The 24597-nt window shown below is 42.6% G+C and overlaps 1 protein-coding gene across 1 annotated transcript in view; it reads right to left on the reverse strand.

Annotated features, from left to right (window-relative positions):
* Positions 1 to 4453: 4453 nt before the first annotated feature.
* ABCC3 (ATP binding cassette subfamily C member 3) overlaps positions 4454 to 24597 on the reverse strand; it is a 624389-nt gene continuing 604245 nt past the window's right edge. Inside the window, exons 30-31 of the mRNA XM_086930544.1 lie at positions 16980 to 17174; positions 4454 to 4731 (exon numbers count right to left, since the gene is read on the reverse strand). Of these exons, the coding sequence (XP_086786670.1) occupies positions 4623 to 4731; positions 16980 to 17174 (304 nt within the window). The 3' untranslated portion in view covers positions 4454 to 4622. The remainder of the gene's footprint in view (positions 4732 to 16979; positions 17175 to 24597) is intronic.

The following is a 24597-nucleotide window of genomic DNA, read 5'->3' on the forward strand; positions in this document are numbered from 1 at the left end:
GCCAATGTTACGGGGGTGATATGCATAATATGAACCAAGGTGTAGTGTTGGTGCTCAAATTCAGGATTCTAGTAGTTCATGTTCCATGTTCTAATCCTGTTGAGAATGCTGATATGGAGGGCACCTATCTTATCTGATATATTGTTAAATGCAGGCTGGGGGAAATCACAATGTACACCCTGACCCCCCCTGACCCCCCCTTACTACACCGAGGAGTCGGTGGGTGGCTGGCAACCTCCAAGTTCATGGTTAGGGGAAAGCATTGTGGGCAGACTAGCAGCCTACAGTGGTGGCGGGAGGTTCACCGTGTATTTTATTTTACTTACTTTGGGGATCCTTAGCATAGTTGGGATGCTGAAGTGGGAGGGGGGATTGTTGGGGTATATTTTGGATACATCAATATGAAATGCAGAACAGAAAGGATACTGCAGAAGTGAATAAGCATAAAGGATACAAGTTGCATAGTAAACATGTTGTTGAGAGATGTAAATGGCAGACAGTAGGGATGGCAAAATAATGCTAACATGGAATGTCAGAGGTCTAAACAACCCGAAGAAAATGAGACAGGTGTTGGCCTACTTGGACTCTCATAATGTCCAAGTGGCGTTATTGCAGGAACTCACCTTACTGAACCTACAGCATCAGCAGTGGCTACAAGATGGGCTGGGGTAATTTTGATGTCCTCCTACTCCTCATATGCGAGAGGTGTTATATTAATCAGGAAAAATATTCTGTTTGAAAATGTACATGTGGATGAAGATGAACACGGCCGCTACATAGTGGTGCAAGGAAAACTATGCGGTATGTTGCTGACTATTGTCAATATATATTGGCCTAACATTGATGACCCTGGTTTCTATGCCACTGGCTGCGATAATATGCGGAGGAGATTATAATGTTGTGTTAGACCATTCACTGGACCACCAATCCACTGCAGAGTACACAGTAAAGAAGGTCGCACAAACTGATAAGGATGGCATGAAAGATCTGTATTTGTTAGACACTTGGAGGTTGAGGCATCCAGAGGTAAGGGAGGGTACATACCACTTGTATATTAATCAATCGTGGCAATGCCCTGATTACTGGCTGACCACGAGTGATATGAACTCATGGGTCACCACTGTTGAACATTTATCTCACACACTGTCAGATCACTCCCCAGTATTGCTTAGCACGATCATACCCACGATTTCAATGGAGATTGCAATCTACAGCACTGACAGATCAGGTGTTCCGTGAAGGAGTGCGGGGAGCCATACAAAACTACTTTACTAATAATGTTGGGTCAGTACAAAGTCGAGGCACACATTGGGAGGTTTTCAAGGTGGCAATACGTGGAGTATGCATAGGGTTGCAGGCACGAGTACTTAAATCTTTAAGGGGATCCATGAAGAGGTTGGAACTGGAATTGGTGCTCCTTGAGCGAAGCTATGACAGCACATATGAAAGAACCCCACTGGCTACCATTAGATTAAAGATCACTGAATATAACAACCTAGCAGATCAGGAGGTGAGGCACATGTTGTGACGATGGACAGCCAGGTTTTATGGAGAGGGGAGCAGACCTGGGAGCGCCTTAGCCACCAGAATTTTAGAACATAGGCTAAAAATCATATAGTGAAAACTATTGCAGCGGATGACACTACTCGCTGTGACACGCCGGCCATACTTGCTTCATTTGTGCAGTATTACCAAGCTATGTATGACAGTAGGCAAACAGCAACAGAAGACGATATAGCGCAATATTTAGAGGACATAGCCTTGGTATGGTTGTCGTGGTGACAGCATGATTTCTTAATGCACCCCCTGAAGTTAGGTGAAATTAGGGACGCTATAACTGCGCTGCCCAATGGTGAGGCTACGGGCACAGATGGGCTGCCGACAGAGCTCCATAAAGAGTACATTGACTTACCAGTACCTTACCTTCATGGGAGGTACGAAGAGGCATATGAGTAGCAACGTCTACCGGACAGACTCCGTGAAGCGCTGATAATAGCTCTATTGAAACCAGGGAAGACAGTGGATAGCTGTGAATCCTATAGACCCCTTTCACTTATGAACACAGATGTAAAGATCTTAGCGAAGGTGCTGAAGATGCTATTCGCGATACTGCACCTCCTTGAACATACATTGCCTTCTGCGTCGGTCCTACTCGACGACGCTAAGGCATGGTAATTTATCTCCTGGAGATATATGTTCGCAGTGTCGCATCGCATGGCGGTGCCGTACATTTACACACACTGGATCAAGCTGTTGTACACGGATCCAGTAGCACATGTGCGTGTTAATGGACAGATGTCGGATACATTCCGGATCTGATGCGGTAAGAGGTTGGGCTGCCCACTATCACCTTTATTATTTGCGGCAGTATTGGAGCCGTTGGCCTGTATATTGCGTAAACGGTATGCGCAGGCGGCACTGCGTCTCCACCTGTGGCGGTGGAAGCTGGCGCTGTTCATCCAATACCACTCAAAGCAAAGATTGTTAACACCACTACTGTATTTGAAAAAGGCAAAGTAGATATGGTGCGCTGTACAGCTAACGCATGGATTGAGCTGGAGAAGAGGGCGAGGCGACTACAGCTGTATGCTCCGGCAATGCTGCTGGTGCACCATACGGCGCTGTCTGTGATAGGCGAGACAGGATCACTACGAGCTATGCAAGACGCGGGAATACACACTATGGAAGATATATACCCTGAAGGGAAATTCATTGAGCTATCGAGCTTTGTAGGAGAAATGGAGGGGTCAGTCAAGCTAATGTTCATATATAGTAGACTGCGAGCGGCCTTGCGGGCATTATACCCAAGTTTTCCTGCGGAACCCCCAGCATTAGAAGCACTGCAACTAATATCTACACAGAGGCGGGTAAAACTTGTTACTCGATAATATAGAATCTCACAAACAGATGCAATGAATGTTGGGACGGGCCCTATTGAGAAGTGGAATAGTATTCTAACTCAGTCACTAACGGAGGATAATTGTAAAGCATGCTGTAAGATGACAGGTCAATTGACCACAAATGAGAATCTCAGACTCATACATTACAAATATATCCACCAAATGTATTATACGCCTGCACAACTCCATAAATATTGGGCTAAGAGACTCACATTGTTGTATAAGATGGGGCGTAGACAATGCTGACTTTCAGCATTTGGCATGGAGTTATCCAAAGATTCATGAATTTTGGGGGAAAGGTCACATGTATAAAGACGGAAATGGTGGGTGAGCAGATAGATTGTAATATGAAAATATGTCTATTAGGAAATGTGCTCAAAGTCAAAACTATGAATTGTAGACTGGTGTCCATAGCTTTGCTCTTAGAGAAGCGTAGAGTCTCAATACAATGGGGTGGTAGTCCTGCGACCAAGCATGAGCATTGGTTGAAAAATATAGCATATTGTCGTGACCAACTTACATGGTATGCTGAAGAACTGACCAGTGCATCTCGGCCACGTGAGATTTGGAGCCTATTCACTGCATATACGATGACTAGGAAAGAGGACTAATGATATTCTGTAAGACAGTAATCTACGCATTGTATGTTTCAGCCATGATCCGTACTTTGTAATCACTGCCGAACTGTTGCTCAAATGTAACCGAAAAATACCCTGTATTCTGTAATCATGTACGCATAATGATGTATCTAATGGTTGTTATACTATGAAAATCAATAAGTAAAATAAAAAAATAAAAATAATTTCGCAGAGATGTCAACCTTGCTGCAAATAGGTAAATGGTTTGCAACCTTATATCCTTCAGCATATCACCAGATTGTGCTACAAAATTAATCTGCCATCCACTCTTCTGTATTAGACAGCTGGTGCCTTTTACACTTGTGACAGGATCGGAAGAATGTTAAATGGCAATACACCAGACACAGTTTGCAGAGTGAGGACACAAACCCAAAAAAATATGATAGCTTGCCCCAGGTGTTTTGTAGTTTACTGGCCAGTACTATAATTGAAAAAGAAAAACTTCCTATGAATGTTAAATATATCGTGTACTTAGACCACTCTATTGCACCTGGCTTGGTAAGATCATACTTAAGATCTTTCCATTTCATAAGAATTTGTAGAAACCCATCAAGTGCCACTCATGCTACTGTCTGTGTGCACTCTGAGAGCCACGTTCTGCCTTGGTTACTTTTCTCAAACCAGCAGCAACCTCCTGTATTCATTTTCTGTCCATTCTTCCATGGTTCATAAAGAAAGTCATTCCATATTTCACTGTCTGCAATAAATAAAGATGGCGGTAATGGTGCAAAGAAGTGGAATACCCAGTAACTCAATAACAGGATATTTAACCCCTCTCCACTGTTACAGCCAACCTCCTCACCAGAGATACTCAAGAAAAATGTACAGCACCCTACCGCTTATGTTTCTATTCTCTTGAAAATTTCTAGTACTACATTTCTGTACTCTTTTGATAACTGTCAATGCTTTATTCAATTTTTTATTCAGTTTTTTTAGGTTTATTGTAACATGAACAAATCCACATTCTCTGCATATACAGTATAAAGTTATATATATATATATGTATAAAAACATCTGTTTGGAGCCACTTTGCATTGCTTTTGTTCTTTCAGGACAGTCTTTGCGTGTGGATGAGACCGTTCTTCTACGCCAGTCCAGCATCTTTTGCCATGCCGTAGAATATGCCTTTAGTGCCTAAAAGATTGGTAGGAGTGTCGAATTCTGCTATCCTTCCTTTATCGAGAACAAGAACCCTATTTACAAAGAGTAAAAACATGCACTTAGTCATCTACATCAAAATAACATTAATTGACAGCATATGTTTATTAGTACCTACTACAATACATTGGTGTACCGCATTACTAATAATATGTGCATGAAGATAGCCAAGAAAGCTCAATTAATTATGCAGTTGTAGTTTCATTAACATTAGTAGTTTGCTTGTATATTTATGTTGACCTTTGATTCGTTTTCAAAAAAATGTCAATCACATAGATTATTATAAAGAAATGACCTCATACTCAAAACCAAAGGCACGCCCATGAACATAGTTGTGTACAGTGTTACATTAGGAGACGCAGCCTAGACCAATATTTTCTCTACAAACAGAAGGACCTCGTTCACTCTTGGGTTTTACGATGGGAGGCACCGAGCACATGCTCGATCACACTAAAAAGGCAAAACAAGTACTTTTGGGCTCATCTGTAGAGCAGGAGTGTGAATGAGTTCGTTATGCAGGAAGGTTAACTGGCAAATAAACACTGTTTTACGATTTGTACAGAACAATCAACAAAAAAGCAATGCATGGTAAATCTACATTTAGGGGCAGATCTACAAGAGAGTGCTGCAGCGTGGCACCTCAAGCCCTTTGGCTGCGCCACGCTATAGCACTTTTAAAGCACAGGAATGTGGCATATCTACATATATGATATGTTACATTCCTTTGCCCTCCCCTGCGCTGGCGCACAAACAGCTGCCATGCGCCGGCGCATGCACCCCTATGGTGGCGCAGGAAACTGACGCATTTCCAGGTTTACGATTTCTCGTAAATCTAGAAATGCATCAGTGGACATGGGTGTTGAGTGGGAACACCCACAGCAACACCCATGTCCCGCCCCTAACACCCAAAGTGTTGCGTGAACAGGGGCGATATTTACAAGCACAGGTTAAGTCACGCAGTGACTTTACCTGTGTTTGTAAATATACTTTAGCAGGCTGCGCCCCTGGTGCATCACGCAACGTGATGCACTGGCGGCGCATGGGGCTTGTAAATCTGCCCTTTAATATTTTATTCAATTCACTCCGTCAATCACACAAAAGATTAAATATGGGGATACACAGAAACAGCACTGCACATGAAACATTACGCCTTCCTTTTAGATATACAAAAGTAATGCCCTGTGATATCACAAATGTAGCGCAGCAGTGAAAGTCCCAAAGAAGAATACATAAGGACACCTGACAGCATCACATGCAAGTGAGGAAGAAAACAGTGCAGGACTGAAACAACTGATAGTTTATTATGACACAGAGGATAACACTCTTGGGTTTTAATTATGAGTTGACATGATTTGGGTGTGGGGATATCAGGGTCCAAGAATCTGATTCCGGCTTGTATGCCTGCAACTACATTTAGCCATTATGTGGCAGCTACATATATAGGTGATGAGAAGGAGAACATTAGGGCAAGAGGAGCTTATGGATTCAATGTTGTCTGCAGCTCTATTATATAAGGGGTTAGCAGTTACTGGGCTATGCTCTGCCCGCAGCTCCCGCTCCTCCTCAACTACGGTTTTACGCAGGCTAAAACTGGGTCCGGTGTTTCCAGACATGGTGATTTCAGGTTAGGGAACAGCACAACAGTATCTCACGCAGGGAGGCAATAAGCCATATTTGTAATCACTGCCTTGGTGCTGGCATGAATAAGGTTAGATCACAACTCAACTGGAACTTATTACCACCACAGTTATAAACACAATTGTAGATCAGGAACTTCATTCCTACTAGAGGTACGTCTCAAATCTGTCTCAAATAGTGTTTGAACATAATTTGTTCTACCAAGTCAGAGACACACTAAGCATTGAGACAGCGTTTCCCCCATGCATGGAAAATAGCCCAGAAAGTAGGAAAACATGGACTTTTGACAGTTCAGTAAAACTCTTACCACCAGTTATCTCTCATCGACCAGCAAAAGTTGCAAGCAGGTTTCAAAACCACCTAGTGGTAAAAATTGTATGATACAGTAGTGGTACTTCACTGGGGCAATTTTACCTTCTGATAATCTCACCTAAGTGAGAATCACAAATAAGGAATATGCTACTTACCAGTATGCATCTGTTCTTGGCATAGAGGGCTGCAGAGTGGTAAATTATGAATAGATCGCCATCTGGTGTTGGGCTCGGATGATTGCACTTGTTTTTCTCTTGGAGAGTCTTTTGTAGCTTGGTGGAGCATCGACTCCATCCTTAGATTGTTTTGCCATAGTAGGGTTTAGATGGAGTAGTATGATAGAATACAGATAGAAATGCCCATGTAAGTGTATCTAAATAAGATATTGTTGGAACAGACACAGGTTTCCGGGGAGGCTGGGAGGGCATGTACCACTCTGCAGCTCTCTATGCCAAGAACAGATACATACTGGTAAGTAGCATATTCCGTTCGAGGCATATGGGCTGCAGATGGTACATTATGAATAGACTATGCAGCAGTTCTCTCCCTAGCGGTGGTCGCCCATGTCTGTTGCAACAGTCTGAAATAAAGTCTTTAATACAGCTTGTCCCACTCTAGCTTGTTGTGTTGTGTGCACATCTACACAATAGTGGTTTGTGAAGGTATGCGGTGTAACCCAGGTAGCTGCTTTGCATATGTCATCTAGTGGAATGTTTCCTAAAAATGCCAAGATGCTCCTAGTTTACGTGTAGAGTGAGATCTAGGAGGAACAGTTAATGTCCTCTTTGCTTTTAAGTAGCATATTTGTATACATTTTACAATCCATCTGGCAATGCCTGCTTTAGAGATGGGATTGCCCTTATGTGTAGGAGAAAACGCTAAAAATAGCAGTTTTGTCTTTCTGAAAGTTTGTGTTCTTTCTATATAATACAATATTGCCCTTCTGACATCCAATGTATGTAGGGCCCTTTCCGCTACTGTTTGTGGTTTTGGAAAGAAGACCGGTAGTTCCACTGACTGGTTGATGTGGAATGCTGAAATCACTTTAGGCAAGAATTTTGGGTTTGTTCTAAGAACCACTCTATTTTGGTGTAACTGCATGAATGGTTCTTGAATTGTGAACGCTTGCAACTCACTTACTCTTCTGAGTGAAGTGATAGCTATGAGAAAGGCCACCTTTCAAGTGAGGAATTGTATTTCACACCTATGCATAGGTTCAAAGGGTGGTCCCATTATTCTGGTAAGTACTATGTTGAGATTCCAGACTGGGGAAGGTGGTAGTCTTGGTGGAATTACTCTTTTGAGTCCTTCCATGAAGGCTTTAATTGCTGGTACTTTAAACAGGGAAAGATGTTGTCTGTTTAGTAGGTACGCCGCTATAGCTGCGAGATGAACTCTGATAGAGGTATATGATAAGTTACATTGCTGCAAGTGTAGTAAATAGCAAATAATTTGTTTAGTGGATGTGTCCAGAGGGTTGATGTGATTACTGTTACAGTGTACAGCAAACCTTTTCCATTTTGCTGCATAGCATGCTCTAGTGGTAGGACGTCTTGCGTGTTTAATGATTTCCATACATTCTGGAGGTAAATCTAAATATCCAAACTCTATGACCTCAGGAGCCAGATCGCTAGGTTCAATTGTTTGGGATCTGGGTGCATTATTTCTCCATGGTTCTGTGTAAGGTGCATGGGTAATAATCTTAGCTTTTGATGTGGCACCTGTGATAGTTGCAGTAGCGTGGTGAACCACGGCTGTCTTGCCCACGTGGGTGCTACTAGTATCATTGTCATTGAGTGCTGTTGCAGTTTCCGAACCACTAATGGAATTAGTGGGAGAGGGGGAAAAGCGTAAGCAAATTTGTTCGACCAATTTATCCATAGTGCATTGCCCTGGGACCGGTGGTGTGGGTACCTGGATGCGAAGTTTTGGCATTTTGCGTTCTGATGATTGGCAAACAGATCTATCTCTGGTTGCCCCCATCTTTGGAAGAATGGTTGCAGTATCTGGTCATGCAGCTCCCATTCGTGTACTTGTTCTGACTCTCTGCTTAGGATGTCTGCTATCTGATTTTGAACTCCTTGTAGGTGTTCTGCTAACAGATTGATCTTTTGAGGAATGGCCCATCTCCAAATGTCCTGTGCTAGTTTGGATAGTTGGAGAGAGTGTGTCCCCCCCTGTTTTTTAATGTAATACATTGCAGTCATGTTGCCCGTTCTGATCAGGACTGCCTTGTTGGTTATTTGCATTTGGAAAGCTTTCAATGCTAGAAATACTGCTAGTAGTTCCAAGTAGTTGATGTGCAGTTTCTTTTGCTGCACACTCCATTTCCCCTGCACTGTGTATTTGTCCATATGCGCTCCCCATCCGGAGAGCGATGCGTCTGCTGTCAGTATCAGTTGTGGAATCGGTTCTAGGAACGACCATCCCTTGGAAATGTTTGTTGTGTTCCACCACTTCAGAGAGCGATGCGTACGGTCGTCTACCAACACCAGATCTGTAATCTGACCTTGAGCCTGATTCCACTGTGTCGCTAGACACTCCTGTAGTGGACGCATCTGTAGCCTGGCATGTGGTATTAGTAGTATGCAGGAGGACATCATGCCTAACAGCTGCATAAACACTTGTGCTGGTAGTGAGTGTTGTGGTTGAAATCTTTGTATCAACGGGACCATTGTTTGTACTCTTATTGGATTGGGGTATGCTTTGGCTCTTTCTGTGTCTATAGTAGCCCCCAGGTATTGTTGAATCTTGTTTGGTTGTAGGTGGGATTTCTTGTAGTTCACTGTAAACCCTAGGTGGTGCAGTAATTGAATGGTCTTCTGTGTGTTGTGAAGGCATTAATCTTGTGACTTGGCCTTTATTAGCCAATCGTCCAAGTAAGGGAAGACATGTATTTGTTGTCTTCTTAGGTGTGCTGCAACCACTGCTAGGCATTTTGTGAACACTCTTGGTGCCATTGTGACCCCAAATGGAAGGACCTTGAACTGATAATGTTGTCCTTCCACTACAAGCCTTAGGCATTTTCTGTGGGCTTTGTGAATTGGGATGTGAAAGTAAGCGTCTTTTAGATCCAGTGTAGAAAGAAAGTCCCCTTTCTTCAGTAAAGGAAGTACTTGTTGGAGCGTGACCATGTGGAAATGTTCCAAATTTATCTATGCATTGAGAGGTCTGAGGTCTAAGATTGGTCTTAGAGACCCGTCTTTTTTGGGGATTAGGAAGTATAGAGAGTATACTCCTGTCCCTTGTTGATGTTTTTGGAACCTTCTCTATGGCATGCTTTTGTAGCAGTGATAGTACGTCTTCTTTTAACAATGTCAGATGGTCTTGACTCATTGGACGCTGTTTGGGGGGGGATGTGTGGTGGGGTAGCTGTGAGTTCTAGGCAATAACCATGTTGGATAATTTGTCTCACCCACTTGTCTGATGTGATGTTTTCCCAGACAGGTAGGAACTGTGATAGACGTCCCCCGACCGGTGTTATGTGGTCTGGGGGGAGTTGTATTAAGTCACTGTTTTGGGGTTGGGGAGTTGCGGTTGTTATTATTTCCGCGACCTCTACCCTTGTTGTTGTTACCTCTGTAACTGCCTCTTGAATTACCTCTTGGTGATGTTGGTGTAAAAGAGGTAGATTGCTGACTTGTTCCTGTACTTTTTGAGCCCCCTCTATAGGTGGAACCCCTTTGTGTTGGCTGCTGTAATGCTCCCATTGACTTAGCCGTTTCTGTGTACTTTTTCATCTTTTCTAAAGTCTCATCTGTGCCTGAGCCGAAAAGTATCTTTTGATCAAAAGGTTGGTTCAATAAAGCTGTTTGTACTTCTTGTTTGAACCCTGAGACTCTAAGCCATGCGTGTCTTCTTATCATGACACTGGTGTTGATGGATCTTGCTGCAGTGTCTGCTGCGTCCAGGGCGCATTTAATGGAAGTGTTAGTTATTATCTTTCCTTCCTGTATAAGCTGATCTGCCATTTTCTGATGTTCTTTTGGGAGATGTGTGATGAGCTTTTCTAACTCATCATAGTGCGCCCTATCATAGCGTGCAAGTAGCGCTTGTGTATTGGCTATGCGCCAGCTGTTTGCCGCTTGTGATGCTACTCTTTTTCCTGATGCATCTATTAATTTTGACTCTTTAACAGGTGGAGGGGCTTCTCCCGTAGATAATGAGTTTGCCCTTTTCGAGCATTGGAAACCACAAGCGAGTCCAGAGGTACCTGACCCTTGATAAATATTGGGTCCTTTGGAGCTGCCTTATATTTTTTTATCAATTCTTGGGTTTAACACCCTAGCCCTCACTGGGTCTTTAAATATGTCTGTTGTGTGACTGAGAAGACCCTTCAGCATAGATAGAGTACCTGATATTCTTTGTGCAGTAGGTAGTGTCTCTAATAGGAAATCCTCTACTTGAGGTTCTGTATGTAGGTCTACCTTATGATATTTTGCTGCCCTATTAATGAGCTGTACAAAACCTGTGTTATCATCAGGTGGTGAAGGTTTTGAGGGATATAACTGTGGGTCGTTGTCCTCATCTGACCCTGCGTCATAATGCTCCCATGGGTCTTCCTCACCTGGGATAGTTTCATCATCCCCATGAGGTTCCCCCTCCCCTGTGTCACTGTCTACATCTGTGTGATGTGTAGATGGTCTTGGTGTAGAAGGTAGAGGAATAGTTGGCATAGTGTGAGGAATAGGAGAAGAGGGTGTGATCCTAGGTCGAGGAGAAGTAGGAGGAGTTGTATTTGTCCCCATTGTTCTCTTCTTAGAAGGAATAGCTTTGTCCTCTAGCTGTTCATTCTTCCTCTTCTTTGTCACCACTTTGCCAGTTTGTGGATCGATAAACAAAATCTTTTGTTTTGGATCTGTTTGTTGCTCCTGTGTCGGTACCGAAGCTTTTGGTTCCGAAAGGTGCCTTTGCTTCCGATCGTCAATGTTCGGTGTCTTCGGCACCGAGGATTTGCTCGAGTCCGATTTTTTCGGTGCCGAGTGAGTCTTCGACGTCGAAGCATGTTTCGGTTTCGACATAGAATGTTTCGATCCCGAGCTTTCCCTTGCGTGAAGCTTCGGTGTCGAAGTCGATGTCGACCGTTTCTCGGATCCGACATGGTGGGAGGCCGAGAGTTTCGGTTTCAGTTTCGTTGCCGGGCCCGAAGGCGGGGCGTCGGAAACTTTTTTCGGCGGTTTGACCGGGCTCGAAGGCGGGGTCGTTACCACACGGGGTCGGTTTTTTGTTAAGGGGACGTCGTCACTCACGGTTTGATGAACGTCGAGTTCTTCGGCCTCCGACTCGTCCCCTTCCGACCCCGACTGTTCTTCATGATCCTCTTCTTCTTCGAGGTTCTGGTCTTCGAACAGCTCCGGGATCGCCTCCGACTGCATTCTGGAAACCTCGTGTCTTCGAGCTCGAAGGTTTCTAATCGTCGACTTGGAAGAAAATGCTGCGCAGGCTTCGCAGTCCCTGGATTCGTGTTCAGGCGACAGGCAGAGGTTACACACCTCGTGTAGGTCCTTGTGTGGGAACTTAGCACCACACGTTGGACATTTCTTAAATGGAGTCCTTTCCATGGACTCCGGGCTTGACCACGTCGAGAAGGCCTCCTGTTCGTCGACGTAGATCAAAGTTTTTCTTTGATGTTGGAATCGAAACGCGTCGGAATGGAAATGAATTCGCGTTCGATAACAATACCGTCGAATTGGAAAGGGAATACGTGCCGAAAAGTCACTTCTTTACGAAGTCGATCTGGAGCGCTTCAATCCTCTTCCAAACCCGATGGCGGAAAAAAACAATCTGAGGTTGGAGCCGATGCCCATGCGCACTAGCAACCAAAGGAGGAGTCACCAAGCTACAAAAGACTCTCCAAGAGAAAAACAAGTGCAATCATCCGAGCCCAACACCAGATGGCGATCTATTCATAATGTACCATCTGCAGCCCATATGCCTCGCACAAACATGCTCTAGAGAACTAAACAAAACTTAAAAAACGATCCTAGATGTAAGCTCTCTAAGAGGAAGTTATTTAAACACTTGTGAAGATTTTGTTTAGAGAACCAACAATGTTCACTAAACAACACACACAGACAATGAACAACTAATGGGTAAAGAACAAGATGGTGTGACTCTTTGCTATGGCATTTGCGAATTTATGTAGCATTATTTCTGTAGACGTTGTAGCACAGAGGTGTCACCATCTTTTTTTACCTATTAGTTGATTATTGTCAGTGTGTGTAGCTCGCGTTGAATGAATTAATAGGTTTTGAAAATGTCCTAATTAAAAGATGACTGTTTCTCTTTTCTAGTAGGGGAGCCAAGATTTCCAGGAAGAAGTTGTAGCATTAACTGAAAATGTAAGGCAATGTCAGAAGACTAAAAGATCATGTCAGCCCCATTGGGAATGTATATGACAATGCAATGTGCAGGAAGGATTATGTATGTGGTAAGCCAGTCAAAATAATAAAGCCAAGAGGCCATGGCATGGCAGTTTAATCTGAGGTCCTTAAACATCACTTTTTGGGTTATAACATAAAAGTGGGCATCTTCCTTCTTTCTCTCCTGTAATGCTGGGCGTCACAGACTTCATCAGCTTTGAAGTGTACTTCAGCACAGAGGGTCAATTGCATTCTTCTTGGTTCCAATGGGCCTGACTTTGCCCTTGAGATTCCTCTACTGTCAAGTTTGCCTTTCAGTGCTGAATGCTAATCCTTCATTAGAGGAGGTGCTGTGGCCAAGCGTTGGTGCTCTGCTGAAGAATGTTCCTTGCCCTGAAGTCAGATGGATCCCAAAGGGGTTGGATTTCAGCATATGCAAGGATAGTGTTCAAGGGGCATGACAAGCCCTTGTTGTTAGGGCTGAAGCCTCAGGTGTGGTAATAGTCCCAGTGGTTCTAAAGATGCTTGATCTCTAGAATTTGATGATTTGCGGACCAAAGGGATATGGCTCAACCCTTTTTGGGCTTCTGGACTTCTGGTGGCCAGATAAGATTAATTTAACATCTTGAGTAATCGTGCTGGGTGGGCTCTGAGTAGAATCTTGGAACTGCATCTTTGCATAGTTCACCTAACTTCTGTCATGGAATGGTTTTCTTTAACAGAAAGCATGGCATGCTGAATTCAGCAATTAAGAAACATATTTGCCTATTTATACAGATGCACATTGAAAAACAGACTCACACAAACAAATGATTTAGATGGTTCATATTTGTCGTCATGATGTCAACGATCGGTCCTCAATGGTCTGATCACCACATCATCCTCCTTCTGTCTTCCCAGGTACAAACTTGCTACATCGGTAACATTTCTCACACTGGTGATAAGAAACTAATGTTCTTCCAAAAACACAAATTATTTGACACATAGCTCAATTAATCTGCAAATGTTTATCTCACTTTTTCTATGTTTCTGTGGCGTTTCTCTAGACATGTGTAAGATGCACATTTGTTCTCATTGTTGTATTTCAGTGTGTGTGCATGTGTGTCCTGTAAAGGAAAGATCAGCTTTTACGGAAAGCCTTTACACTTCCTCACATTGAAGGCTCCAGAGACTGTGGCCAATATTGTCAGAGAATGCCCTGATTGAGAATCAGATTTTGTAGATGCCATGACCCACAATATGGCAGGTCAGTGGCATGGCTGGTAGCCCTTGGTTCAATGCGGCTTCGGGTTGTTGACAAAGTTCTTGGTGCCAGCAATGCAATGAAGAAGACGCAAATCACTTTCCCACTATAAACACCCGTGAGATGGCCTAAAATGTGAAGGACACTTCATACAAGAAATGGTTAAGGGGTATGGTCTCAAACAAACTAATGGTGGAAATATAGGGTGATCAGGCATCCCCGTTTTGCCAGGATGGTCCCAGTTTTTAACCAGCTGTCCCAGCAAATTTCAAGAAATGTAGCTCATGTCCCGGTTTTTAATAGAGGGTCGACTGAAAACGGTGAGAGGTGTTTCTTGTTTTACAAAGCAGGGATAGTTAGCAGTTGTTTCAAGAAAGCAATTTAATAACAGGCAAGATATTGGGTTTAAAAATTGCATTTTATGTATGTTTTTACTGCCTGTTCTGTAATTCTCTGCTGAGGAGCGCTCTCACTGCTTGAAGTAAAATTGTAGTCCTTCTTCTATTTTTGTAAAATGTCTCGGTTTTTGGCTTTAAAATTCTGGTCACCCTATGGAAGGAGGCAGACCCAAAGTCTACTCTGTGCATTTTTAATAGTATATGTCTTTGGGTACATCAGGTCTAAAATGGACGACAACAGTATTTTCTCATTCATAACTACCTACCTGTATATATACTTGAAATGCATTCCTTGCATTGTTGCAGGAATAGTTCCCTAAAAACCTTGGAAACAGGAAAAAGGGCCATCTGCTGCATCACAGAGGCCTAGCTAAGTTGCATCAGATTATACAAATGGAGGGGCAGATTTACAACCCCTTGTGCCACTTTTGCGTCACTTTTCCCATGTTAAAAGTGACGCAAAAGTGGTGCAAGGGGCTTGTAAATCTGCCCGATGTATTTAAACACAACTCAAATTCCAGCCAATTAAAAAGGGTTTCTAAAGCATCTGCCAAATCAAAATACAGATGTTGCAGATCAGAGCAGCATGATCAAGAACAATCTCTATTGCAAAGACATGCATTACAGCTGAGATGTACACACAATCCACATAGAGTAGATGACTTGTGAGTAACAATGTACAAAGGCATTTGGGGAGGGCGAAGTTTTAGGGTACTGTAATTAAAGGATTCTGACAACAGATAGAAAGGTGAAGCAAGAAAATACCAGATCAGGAAGAATGCATCCTTTCTATCTACGAAAGTATTTTTTTGTTGTTGAATAAGAAATGGTACATCTCAATAGAGTTTTTAAAGTTTTGGAAATAGCAGGTTGTCTGAAATATGCCATCCAATACAGTCAATTTGTGGAGGTGTGGAGGTGTAACTTGCTCATTAAGCTTTGAACTTGCTAACCGGGGTTACACCGGACCAAAGGGATTTCTTTATGCAGACAGGCTGGTGTGATTGCATTCTTCAGAAATCCAGACTTGTGCAGGTATTATAAAAGGAATAATAGCGAGGAGTGCTCTTTTGAACACATGTAAATTACATGCGTTGATCTGCAATACAAAAATCTGAGTGGGCCCTGTTATTGTTGTGCTTGCAGCTAAATAGGCCTGATGGAGCCATTTAACTTGCAACACCGACTCCAAAAGTTCCTGCTGAGGTTGTGCATGGAGTGCATTCTCTTCTAAAGCTCGAGTCCATCAACCCTCTCAGGGGATGTTAATGTTAATGTTAAGAATAATTTATAAAATGCACGTACACCGGATGGTTTCATGGCGCTGTGAAGGCTCTAAGGTTGTTAGCGGACTAACTCTAGTTGTAGGCTTGTACAAATAGCCATGTTTGAAGAGATTTCCTAAATTGCATTACCTCGGTACAGGAGCGAATCTCCAAACGGAAAAGTGTTCCACAGTCTAGGCGCAAGAGTGGCAAATCTGCAGCCGCTTTGGTGGACGCGTCTGAAAACGGGAACGGTGAGAAGTGAGAGGTGGGCAGAGCGGAGGTTATGGGCCGGGGTGTGTCTGGATATTAAGGTGTTGATGAATTTAGGGTTGTTATCATGCAGAGTTTTGAAGATGAGGCAGCCCACCCTAAAGGCACATCGTTGAGGGATTGGGAGCCAGTGAAGTGACCTCAACAAAGGGGAAGCAGACTGCCACCTGGGTTGATGCAGGATCAGTCTGGCCCCCTAGTTTTGTGCCATCTGTAACTGTTTAAACAGATACAGATGGCACAAGTATAACGAGTTTTCATAGTCCAGAAGAGAAAACACAGTGGCGACCACCACTTGTATCAGGGCTTCCTGTGTGAAGAACCGATGTATGTTTTTGATCTTCCTTATTTGAAAGAAGCATTTGGAGATGACCATGCCAACCAGGGTTTTTAGTGACAGCTCATGGTTCCCACGATTTAAGGCTGTCCCCAATAAGAACAAGTTCTGTCTTCCCAGGATTTAACTTAAGGTGGTTCTGGTCCATCCAATGTTGGATATGTAACATAGTAGCCTGAAACTCGGTGATAGAGCTGTGGGAGTTATCAATCGGAAAAACCCACTGCTACTAGTATATACAATCATGCATCCATCATCTACATGCATTTGACAGTGAAAGCAAAATGCATGTAGACAGTTAATGAAGAGATGGAGTTGATTTCAGGAACTGGACTTAAACTGTACTAGAAAATCAAAGTTTTTAGCATGGTGAATTTGACAATGCACAATAAATATATACATACAAATATTTATAAAAAAAATATAATGATAAAATCGCACATTAATAAAGTTACCTGGTATAGTCCATAATTGTGTTCAATCTGTGTGCTATGGTTAGAACTGTACAGTCTTCAAACTGTGTTCTGATTGTCGTTTGGATAAGGTCATCTGTTTCTAGATCCACTGCTGCAGTAGCTTCATCCAGGACCAGAATCCGTGTTTTCCGCAGAAGAGCTCTTGCTAAACAAACAAGCTGCCTTTGGCCAACACTGTAAGCAAAACAGACATAAACATATAAGGTTGTTTCTATTACATGCTGTATTAACTCTACGACTACTCAGAAACTATAATTCAAATTGTCCATCATGTTATATCTATAGGCTGGAGCATATTTGTGTAGCTTTCGTGCAGTGCAGAAATCCACCGTGAATCCGCCTCCCTGGACAGCAGGAGTATGTTTAGGACCAGAGGGTTCACATAAAACTCCAGATGACTGCTGTGGCTCTTTGCTGTAGACCCTTACCTTTCCACCTCTCCCAGATGGCCCACAACCCAGCAGTGATAAGTCTGTCATAACGAGGAACTCTAAGTTTTGGAAGGAAAGTGGCCTGTTGCAGTCCAGGCTGGTGATTGCCAGATTCTATGCCATTTACTTTGGAGTCTGAATGAATTCGGAAAGCCAAGCATGGTGTTGAGCGCACTGGGATTGGAAGATCAATTGAAGACTGCATTTGCCACCTCGAGAGAAAGAAGCAGAGCCCATCTCAGCAAGACCCAAGACTGAGTGTAGAAATACTGGGATCAATCCCCTGAATGTCACTGTGTCCAGAATCTATCCTATTAATGGAAATATCTGCAACAGGCTCAGATGGGACTGCAATAGGTTTATTGTCAACCTGAAAGGTGTCAGGACTTTGTTCATCGCCGGAAGGTGGTTTACATCTCACTGCGGCAAGCTCACCTTCAGCAGTCAGCTATTGAGGTTTAGAAAAATGAATACTCCCGGCTTCTGAAGATGGACAGTGACCACTGCCATCAGCTTTTTGAAAGCCTGTGGGACTGCAGAACAACTATGTAGAAATATGTGTCTTTCAAGGCAAAGGACACCACCCAGTCTTCTGGGTCCAGAACTGTGATGACCTAAGCCAGTGTGAGCATTTTGAATTCATCCTTCAGCAGAAAGACATTCAGAGGGCGAAGTTCCAAATAGGTCTCAGTCTTGTTCCCTTTTTCGGACAAGGAAGTAGCATGAATCCCCCCCTTACTCTATCTTTGAGTTTCTCAATGGCACCCACAGAAAGCAAAACATTGACTTTCTGCATCTGTATTTTAGAGTGCTCATTTGAAAGATGTCATGTTGTTGGAGGAAGTTGGGTGAGGGAGGAAATGGAGGGAAAGTTTTAGCCCTTTTGAACAATTTGAAAGACTCATATTATTTGACATACCAAAACTTTGAAGTATTGACTCATTGAAGGGTGATATTAGCTGCGCATGGAATGACAACCTGGAAATCTTGTGGTGCATCGGGGACAAGTTGCTGAAAAGTTTGAATTTGGAGAACATTAAAAGGGTGTAGTTTTTACCTTGAAGCCCTTACGCCTTCTCAAGAGATCTTGGGTAGTGGTATGAGGAATAGAGTCCCTCTTAGTCATCTTTTTCTTGGACTTCAAATTTGGCTTACAGGAGTACTTTCAGCAAGAAGCAGACCTCTCTTGGGAATGGCCTTGTAATCTGGACAGAGACTGGACGCACAACTAGGAGGAGAAGCAGGGCCTATACTTTGACCAAGACCCCTTCTTATGTTGAGCGACAAAATCTTTGACTCCCTGCCTTTGATCACTTTCTTGTGCATGAGAGCACACCTGCTGCAAGTCTTGGAGGCATGTCCATAGCCCATGAGCATGTTCATGATAAACATCTGCATCCTGTCCTCTCAGCATGGCTTGAAGCCAGAGGTTTTCAGTGGGGACTTAAGTTTGCTGGTACACGGTCATTCAGAATTCTGAAATCATCAGAAGACCGACAAAATTGGGAGTTGAGCTACGGATTGTCATCGGAAGGCCCATAAAAAAAGAAACGGACATCAGTTGCAGGGGTGGTGCTTATATGCGACTCCACTCTTCCACTTCTGGAGTGGTGCGGAGTCACTTCAGAGCTGCACACTGCTAACAATAGCTGGCATGATGTACAACTAAGAAAAATCTCTGTATCCAATCTGGTACCTGGAGATATTCTAAAGTTAAGGATTCTGCGGTTATTAGTATCCATCAAATAACCAATTACTATATATGATCTTGTGAACAGGACACATATACTTAAACAGTACCAATTAATCCTGCTTTGAAAGTCCTAGGATAATTCTTGCAGCACCACTTTGTATTAGTTGAAGTCTAAAGATCACTCCAGCTGAAAGATCAAGGTATAAAGCACTGTAATACTAAATGTGCCCAAAGATAAGACATTGACTGTTTTTCTATGAAGAGTTTCGAAGTGTTGAGTTGCAAAACCTGAAGAAACTCTTTAAAATTGTACTAACTAAAAAAACTATTTTACTTACCTGTTCACAGGAAATGTCCCAGTGTAGTATCCAGGTATACTACACTGTGTAAGAAACGTAATCTGAAATTAATGTACTGGTCATTTAACTAAAAACCATATTCAAAGTATATGTACTGTATTTACAAAGCATTACATTTCTCAGTAACAATACTGTCAGTCAAAACAAAGCGCGGATACAATTACAATTAAGCATGGGAGAATTTTGCGAGTCTGGCGTTCGCGTATTTGCAAACTCGCAATCCGCAAAATCCGCGAATTCTCGCAAATTTGCGGATTTTTCTTTTGTGTTCGCAAGGGTTTCTGCCAGTTCGCGAGGGTTTTGTACCAGTTCGCAATTGCGAACGTACTTGTCGGCTGGCAACGGTCGCGACTATGTTGTTTCTACGTCTGGTTCATCATCACAGGTTCACAGCACCCTCTGTTACACCACTGCCACCCTGTTTCACCCATGCCACCCTCTGATACATCAATGCCACCCTCTGGTTCATCACTGTAGATTATGGGGGGGAAAAGCAAGCACACCTGCCCTGCTTCAACTGACATGAATTAATTTGGGGTTGATTTATTAATGTGTCACTGATTTAAAATTCCAGTCTGGCACCTGCTTCCTTATCTGTAATTTGCTTTCTGTTGCAGTGCATTTTTTTTTCCAGGACCTTTGTGGCCTACTTGTAGCTATTCTATGAGCCTGCTGTGAGGGTCAGAGCAGGGTCATAGAATTGTTGCAACTAGCAACTGAACTCTGGAGGGGCCCCAGTCAGGAAGCACTACAGGGAATGGTTACTAATGATGAGTTTGAACTTTTGCACCTGCTGAGTGCTTTCAGTTTTGCAAAACTCGTTTTTCTGCAGAACAGCAACTGTAATGCCCCAAACAAACATAGGCAACTGAACTCTGGAGGGGCCCCTCAGGAAGTACTACAGGGAATGGTTACTAATGATGAGTGAACTTTTGCACCTGCTGAGTGCTTTCAGTTTTGCAAAACTCGTTTTTCTGCAAAACAGCAAGTGTAATGCCCTAAACAAACTTACTTGTGAAAGTTGATTTCTAATCCAAAAGTGATCCAAAGAAAGTCAAAAGGCCTCAAATCCAAAAAAGTGCAGGCAAATGTCAACCTGAGGAGTTATTCTGATAAGAATCATCATTATCAGAAGGTCTATGCTGCTTGCTAGTGGATTTCTTGTGCAGAATTGCAAATTTTGTAATTTTGAGAGTGCGAGATTGTTGCTGCCCGCCGCACCTACATGTTCGCAATTGCGAACTCTCGCGATGCATCGCCAAACTCCTGCGGGATCCCGCAGCAAGATCCAAAATGGCGCAGCACTCGCAAAATATCGAGAAAAACAACTCGGCAAACGCTGAATGACGGTAAGTGAACGCCGCACGCCGCAATATTGTATCACCAAGAAAAAAAATCCGCTGCGTGCGAATTTGCAGATGTTCGGTAAATTCGCGAGAGTTCGCGGATTGCGAATTTACAGAAAATCCGCAAAATCCGCGAGCGGAACGGATTTTCCGCCCATGCTTAATTACAATCCAAACTGCATTACAACTATATATTAACTGCAAAGTATTTATCACTTACCTGTGCCAGGCTTGCTTTGATCTGGGAAATAAATAACTAAAAGAATATTTGTATACAGAAACAATTGGTCTGAAGTTCAGTCTTCGAGCGTGGAAATTCATTTGCTGACTCAGCGTGTACAACAAATGCTTAACAGTGTCCTCTGATAAAGCCTTACTGCTTGACCACACTACCCCAAATAGAGAGTGAGGTGCTATCTACTTTACCTATGCCTACCTTTTGGGTTTCACTGGACTCTGTGCACACTATACCTCACTATGGTATAGTATATAAAGAGCCAGCTTCCTACAACAAGTTTTTAAAGTCCTCAAACCAAGCTAGCACCATGTTCTGCAAACCAAGACCAACCACTTAGACTGAACCTTTAGTTGCGGGTCTATCAAAGTCTGGTAGTCTATGGTATCAAATGCTGCAGAGAAGTTGTGTGATATGAAGGTGTCAGGGATGCCTCGATTGGAGGTCTGAGATCATCTACTGCTGCAACTACTACTATTTATTTACTGTTCCTTGAGCAAAACCCAGCCTGGTAAGGTTGCAGAATAAAAAAAAATCCACAAATTCTTGTAGTTGATTGTAGAGTCCCTTCTCAAAAGTTGGCGATTCGGACACAGGGCTATAGTTAGCAAAAAATTATGTATTTTATACATTTTTGAGAATGCAAATGACAGAGGTAGATTGTAATTCATTGTGCATGTTCCCTGTCTATAATGAGTTGTTAATAATCATTTTCATATATGATCCATCTGTCTCTACCCCTTGATTCCTTGTGACATACAACCAGCACATCTTCCCGGGATCCCAGTAGACTATATTTGCTGATTATAACTTCTAGGTCACCTTCGTTGACAAATCTCAATATAGAGAAACATACACCAATAATTGGAATAGCTATTGTTTCTATTTTAGGTAGGAATAAAGTTCTTCTGAACATTCAGGGCATGCTAACAAAATTATCCTCCCAGAGAAATAATCAGCAAATTGGTTTCTTTATTAATACCTCTATGAAACATAAATGACTAGGCTCTTTGAATTTATTCAATGTGGAGATAAATCATACAGGGATAGAGTTTAACCCCTTCGCTGCGGCCGCGATTTTACCGCTGTGCGGTAAACAAAAGAACAGGGCGGGGCCGTGACGAACCCCAGCCGTCATCAGCACACACCCACCGTGGGGCGTGACGGCTGGGGTTCGTCACCAGCATGGGAGGGGTTAAGGAGTTCTGCTACGCTGAACTCCGCAAAGTGCAAAAAAAAACTCCGCCGAGCTTCATGGAGCTCCCCGACCAGTGGAGTGTGTTGGATAAATGCTGATGGCAGTGATTTTCAGTGCCAGGGGCTTGTCTGCACTGTGCCAGGGGCTTGTCTGCACTGTGCAATCATCGCAAATGGCACCATGCACAGATCAAGCGGGTGCTGCTTCCTTTCTGCCACTCAATTCAATTTTTTCTCAACAAGAACAGACAATTTCTCAACCCGAGTAGTCACGAGCATACACGACCAATCGCAATGACAAATCTGACTGCCTGCATTGAGAAATCTCGGCGTGAGGTTGATTTTCCACGCTCGCACTCACCAACTTGATGTTGACGATTGCGAATGAATAAAAAATCTGACCGGTAGGTGGATTTTCCCCGCTTGCGCTCGCCAACTTGACATTGACGAACTCGAGCAAGGGAAAAAACTCCACTTTGCTCCACGAAGCAGAGTTTTCTGGTATTTCGCAAGCTCCGCGTAACGTTGAGTGTGGAAATCTCTGCAAACTTTATGAGCGGAGCGGAGTTCACTGCCCAGACTTACAAAATACTGTGATTTAGTTTTCTTTATGGCAATTTTGTAGTTGTGATTAACCATTTGCCAGTTACATCTTTCCTCTTATATACCATTGTTCCACAGAAGGCTCTTGAATTTCCCTCATTGTTTAATTGTTTAATTCAGCAGTGATCCACGGATAACTGCATTGTTTCTATTAACTTGCTTCTTAATCAAAGGTAAAACTGCTGCAGGAGCATTTCTTAGCGTTTCAGTGTATTTGATCACAATAAATTGGGGATGTTGATCAGCAGAGCTGTTAGATAAATGAATTAAGACAAAGAGTTCAGAGACAGGTTTTTTCAAATTACATATGCCAATGCCCTCTTTTGTTAATTTTTTTGTCAAACAGCCACAGAAATGGAACGGCCCAGAAATCTGAATGGGGCAGTTTAATAGCCTTTCATTTTAGCAACGAGGTGAATCTGGAAATATTATCTCTAGTTTGTGGTACTTCTGGTGAGTTGGGCTATTGGTATCCCCTTTAAGATTCAACACTGGGAAAATTTCTCAACATTATGAGGTCTGTGCCTTGATCAAAGTGTATATTTAAATCCCCTATGAAAACTGTTGTACTATGATCAATCACAGTTTGTGATAGTAAACGTCCCTCGACAGATCAGGGAGTTAAACTAGTACAATTACTCAAGTGTGAGTAGAGGATGACTTAATAGCCAGGTATTTTGATGTTGAATTTCGATTCAATCTCAACACTGATCTCTTTACATAGATCTTTAAAATTATGGTAAATCCGCCCACTCTTTTCTACTCACAATTAGAACAGAAACCTACAACCTGTCTGTGTATTAAGTCTTTTAAAATGGGCCACAATTAGTAAGAAGTTATATATAGCCAATTTGGAAGCTGTTTTGCCACTCATAGGTGAGAGCCCATATCAATATAAGATAAAGTCGAGAGGGACATCGGGATTTTATGCCTGGAAGATGAGGGTTGCCTCCTGTTGAAATCATCTGTCAATGTGGTTTGCTAGGGGGATATTGCCAATAAAAGGTGACATAAAACCATAGCTCCATATTCCAATGCTCCAATAGCTAACAATGGGTTTAGCAACTTCCCTACTTTCAATTCCCTTAATGGTCAAAGGACTCACACTAAGGGTGGAATGTATGAAATCTGCATTATTTGGACATTTTGGAAAGGTTATGTGTAATTACACAATAACAAAAAAAACAAAGCTGCTATATTTTAGTGCACAATGCAACCTTGCATCCATTTTGTACCCTAGAACTCTAAAAAGAAAAAATAACAAGCGCCATCAACAGTACCCACTTGTGTGTTGTTTGTTTGCCTTGTTCCAGTGCATTTGCTCTAAATGTTTGCCACAAACAGCATGCACTTTAGTGATGAGGTCTAATTTTGTACTTTTGGGAATTTAACGTAAAAGGCATGAAATAAAATTAGCAAAATTAGGGGTGATTAGACCAACATAAAATACATTTCGCCCAGGTCTACTCACAATCTCTGGCCCATAGGTTAATTTCAAATAACCTTGCTTTTATTATATTGTCTTACTGCAAAATAGAAAATGAAAGGGCAATGGGTTATAATTCGACCCCACTGGGTGCTACGACCTTCTGGGGCTCTGTGTTCTTAATTTTAGCTGCACTATTCTCCCTACCTGTAAAAAAGTGTTCAATGATATAGTGTGCCAATTTTTGAAGGATGACAAATGATTTCTTTGTTAAATTATGTTTAATTGTATACATAATTACCTATAT

Source organism: Lissotriton vulgaris, chromosome 7 (genome assembly GCF_964263255.1).
Source record: "Lissotriton vulgaris chromosome 7, aLisVul1.2, whole genome shotgun sequence".
In the NCBI taxonomy this organism is placed as follows: Eukaryota; Metazoa; Chordata; class Amphibia; order Caudata; family Salamandridae; genus Lissotriton; species Lissotriton vulgaris.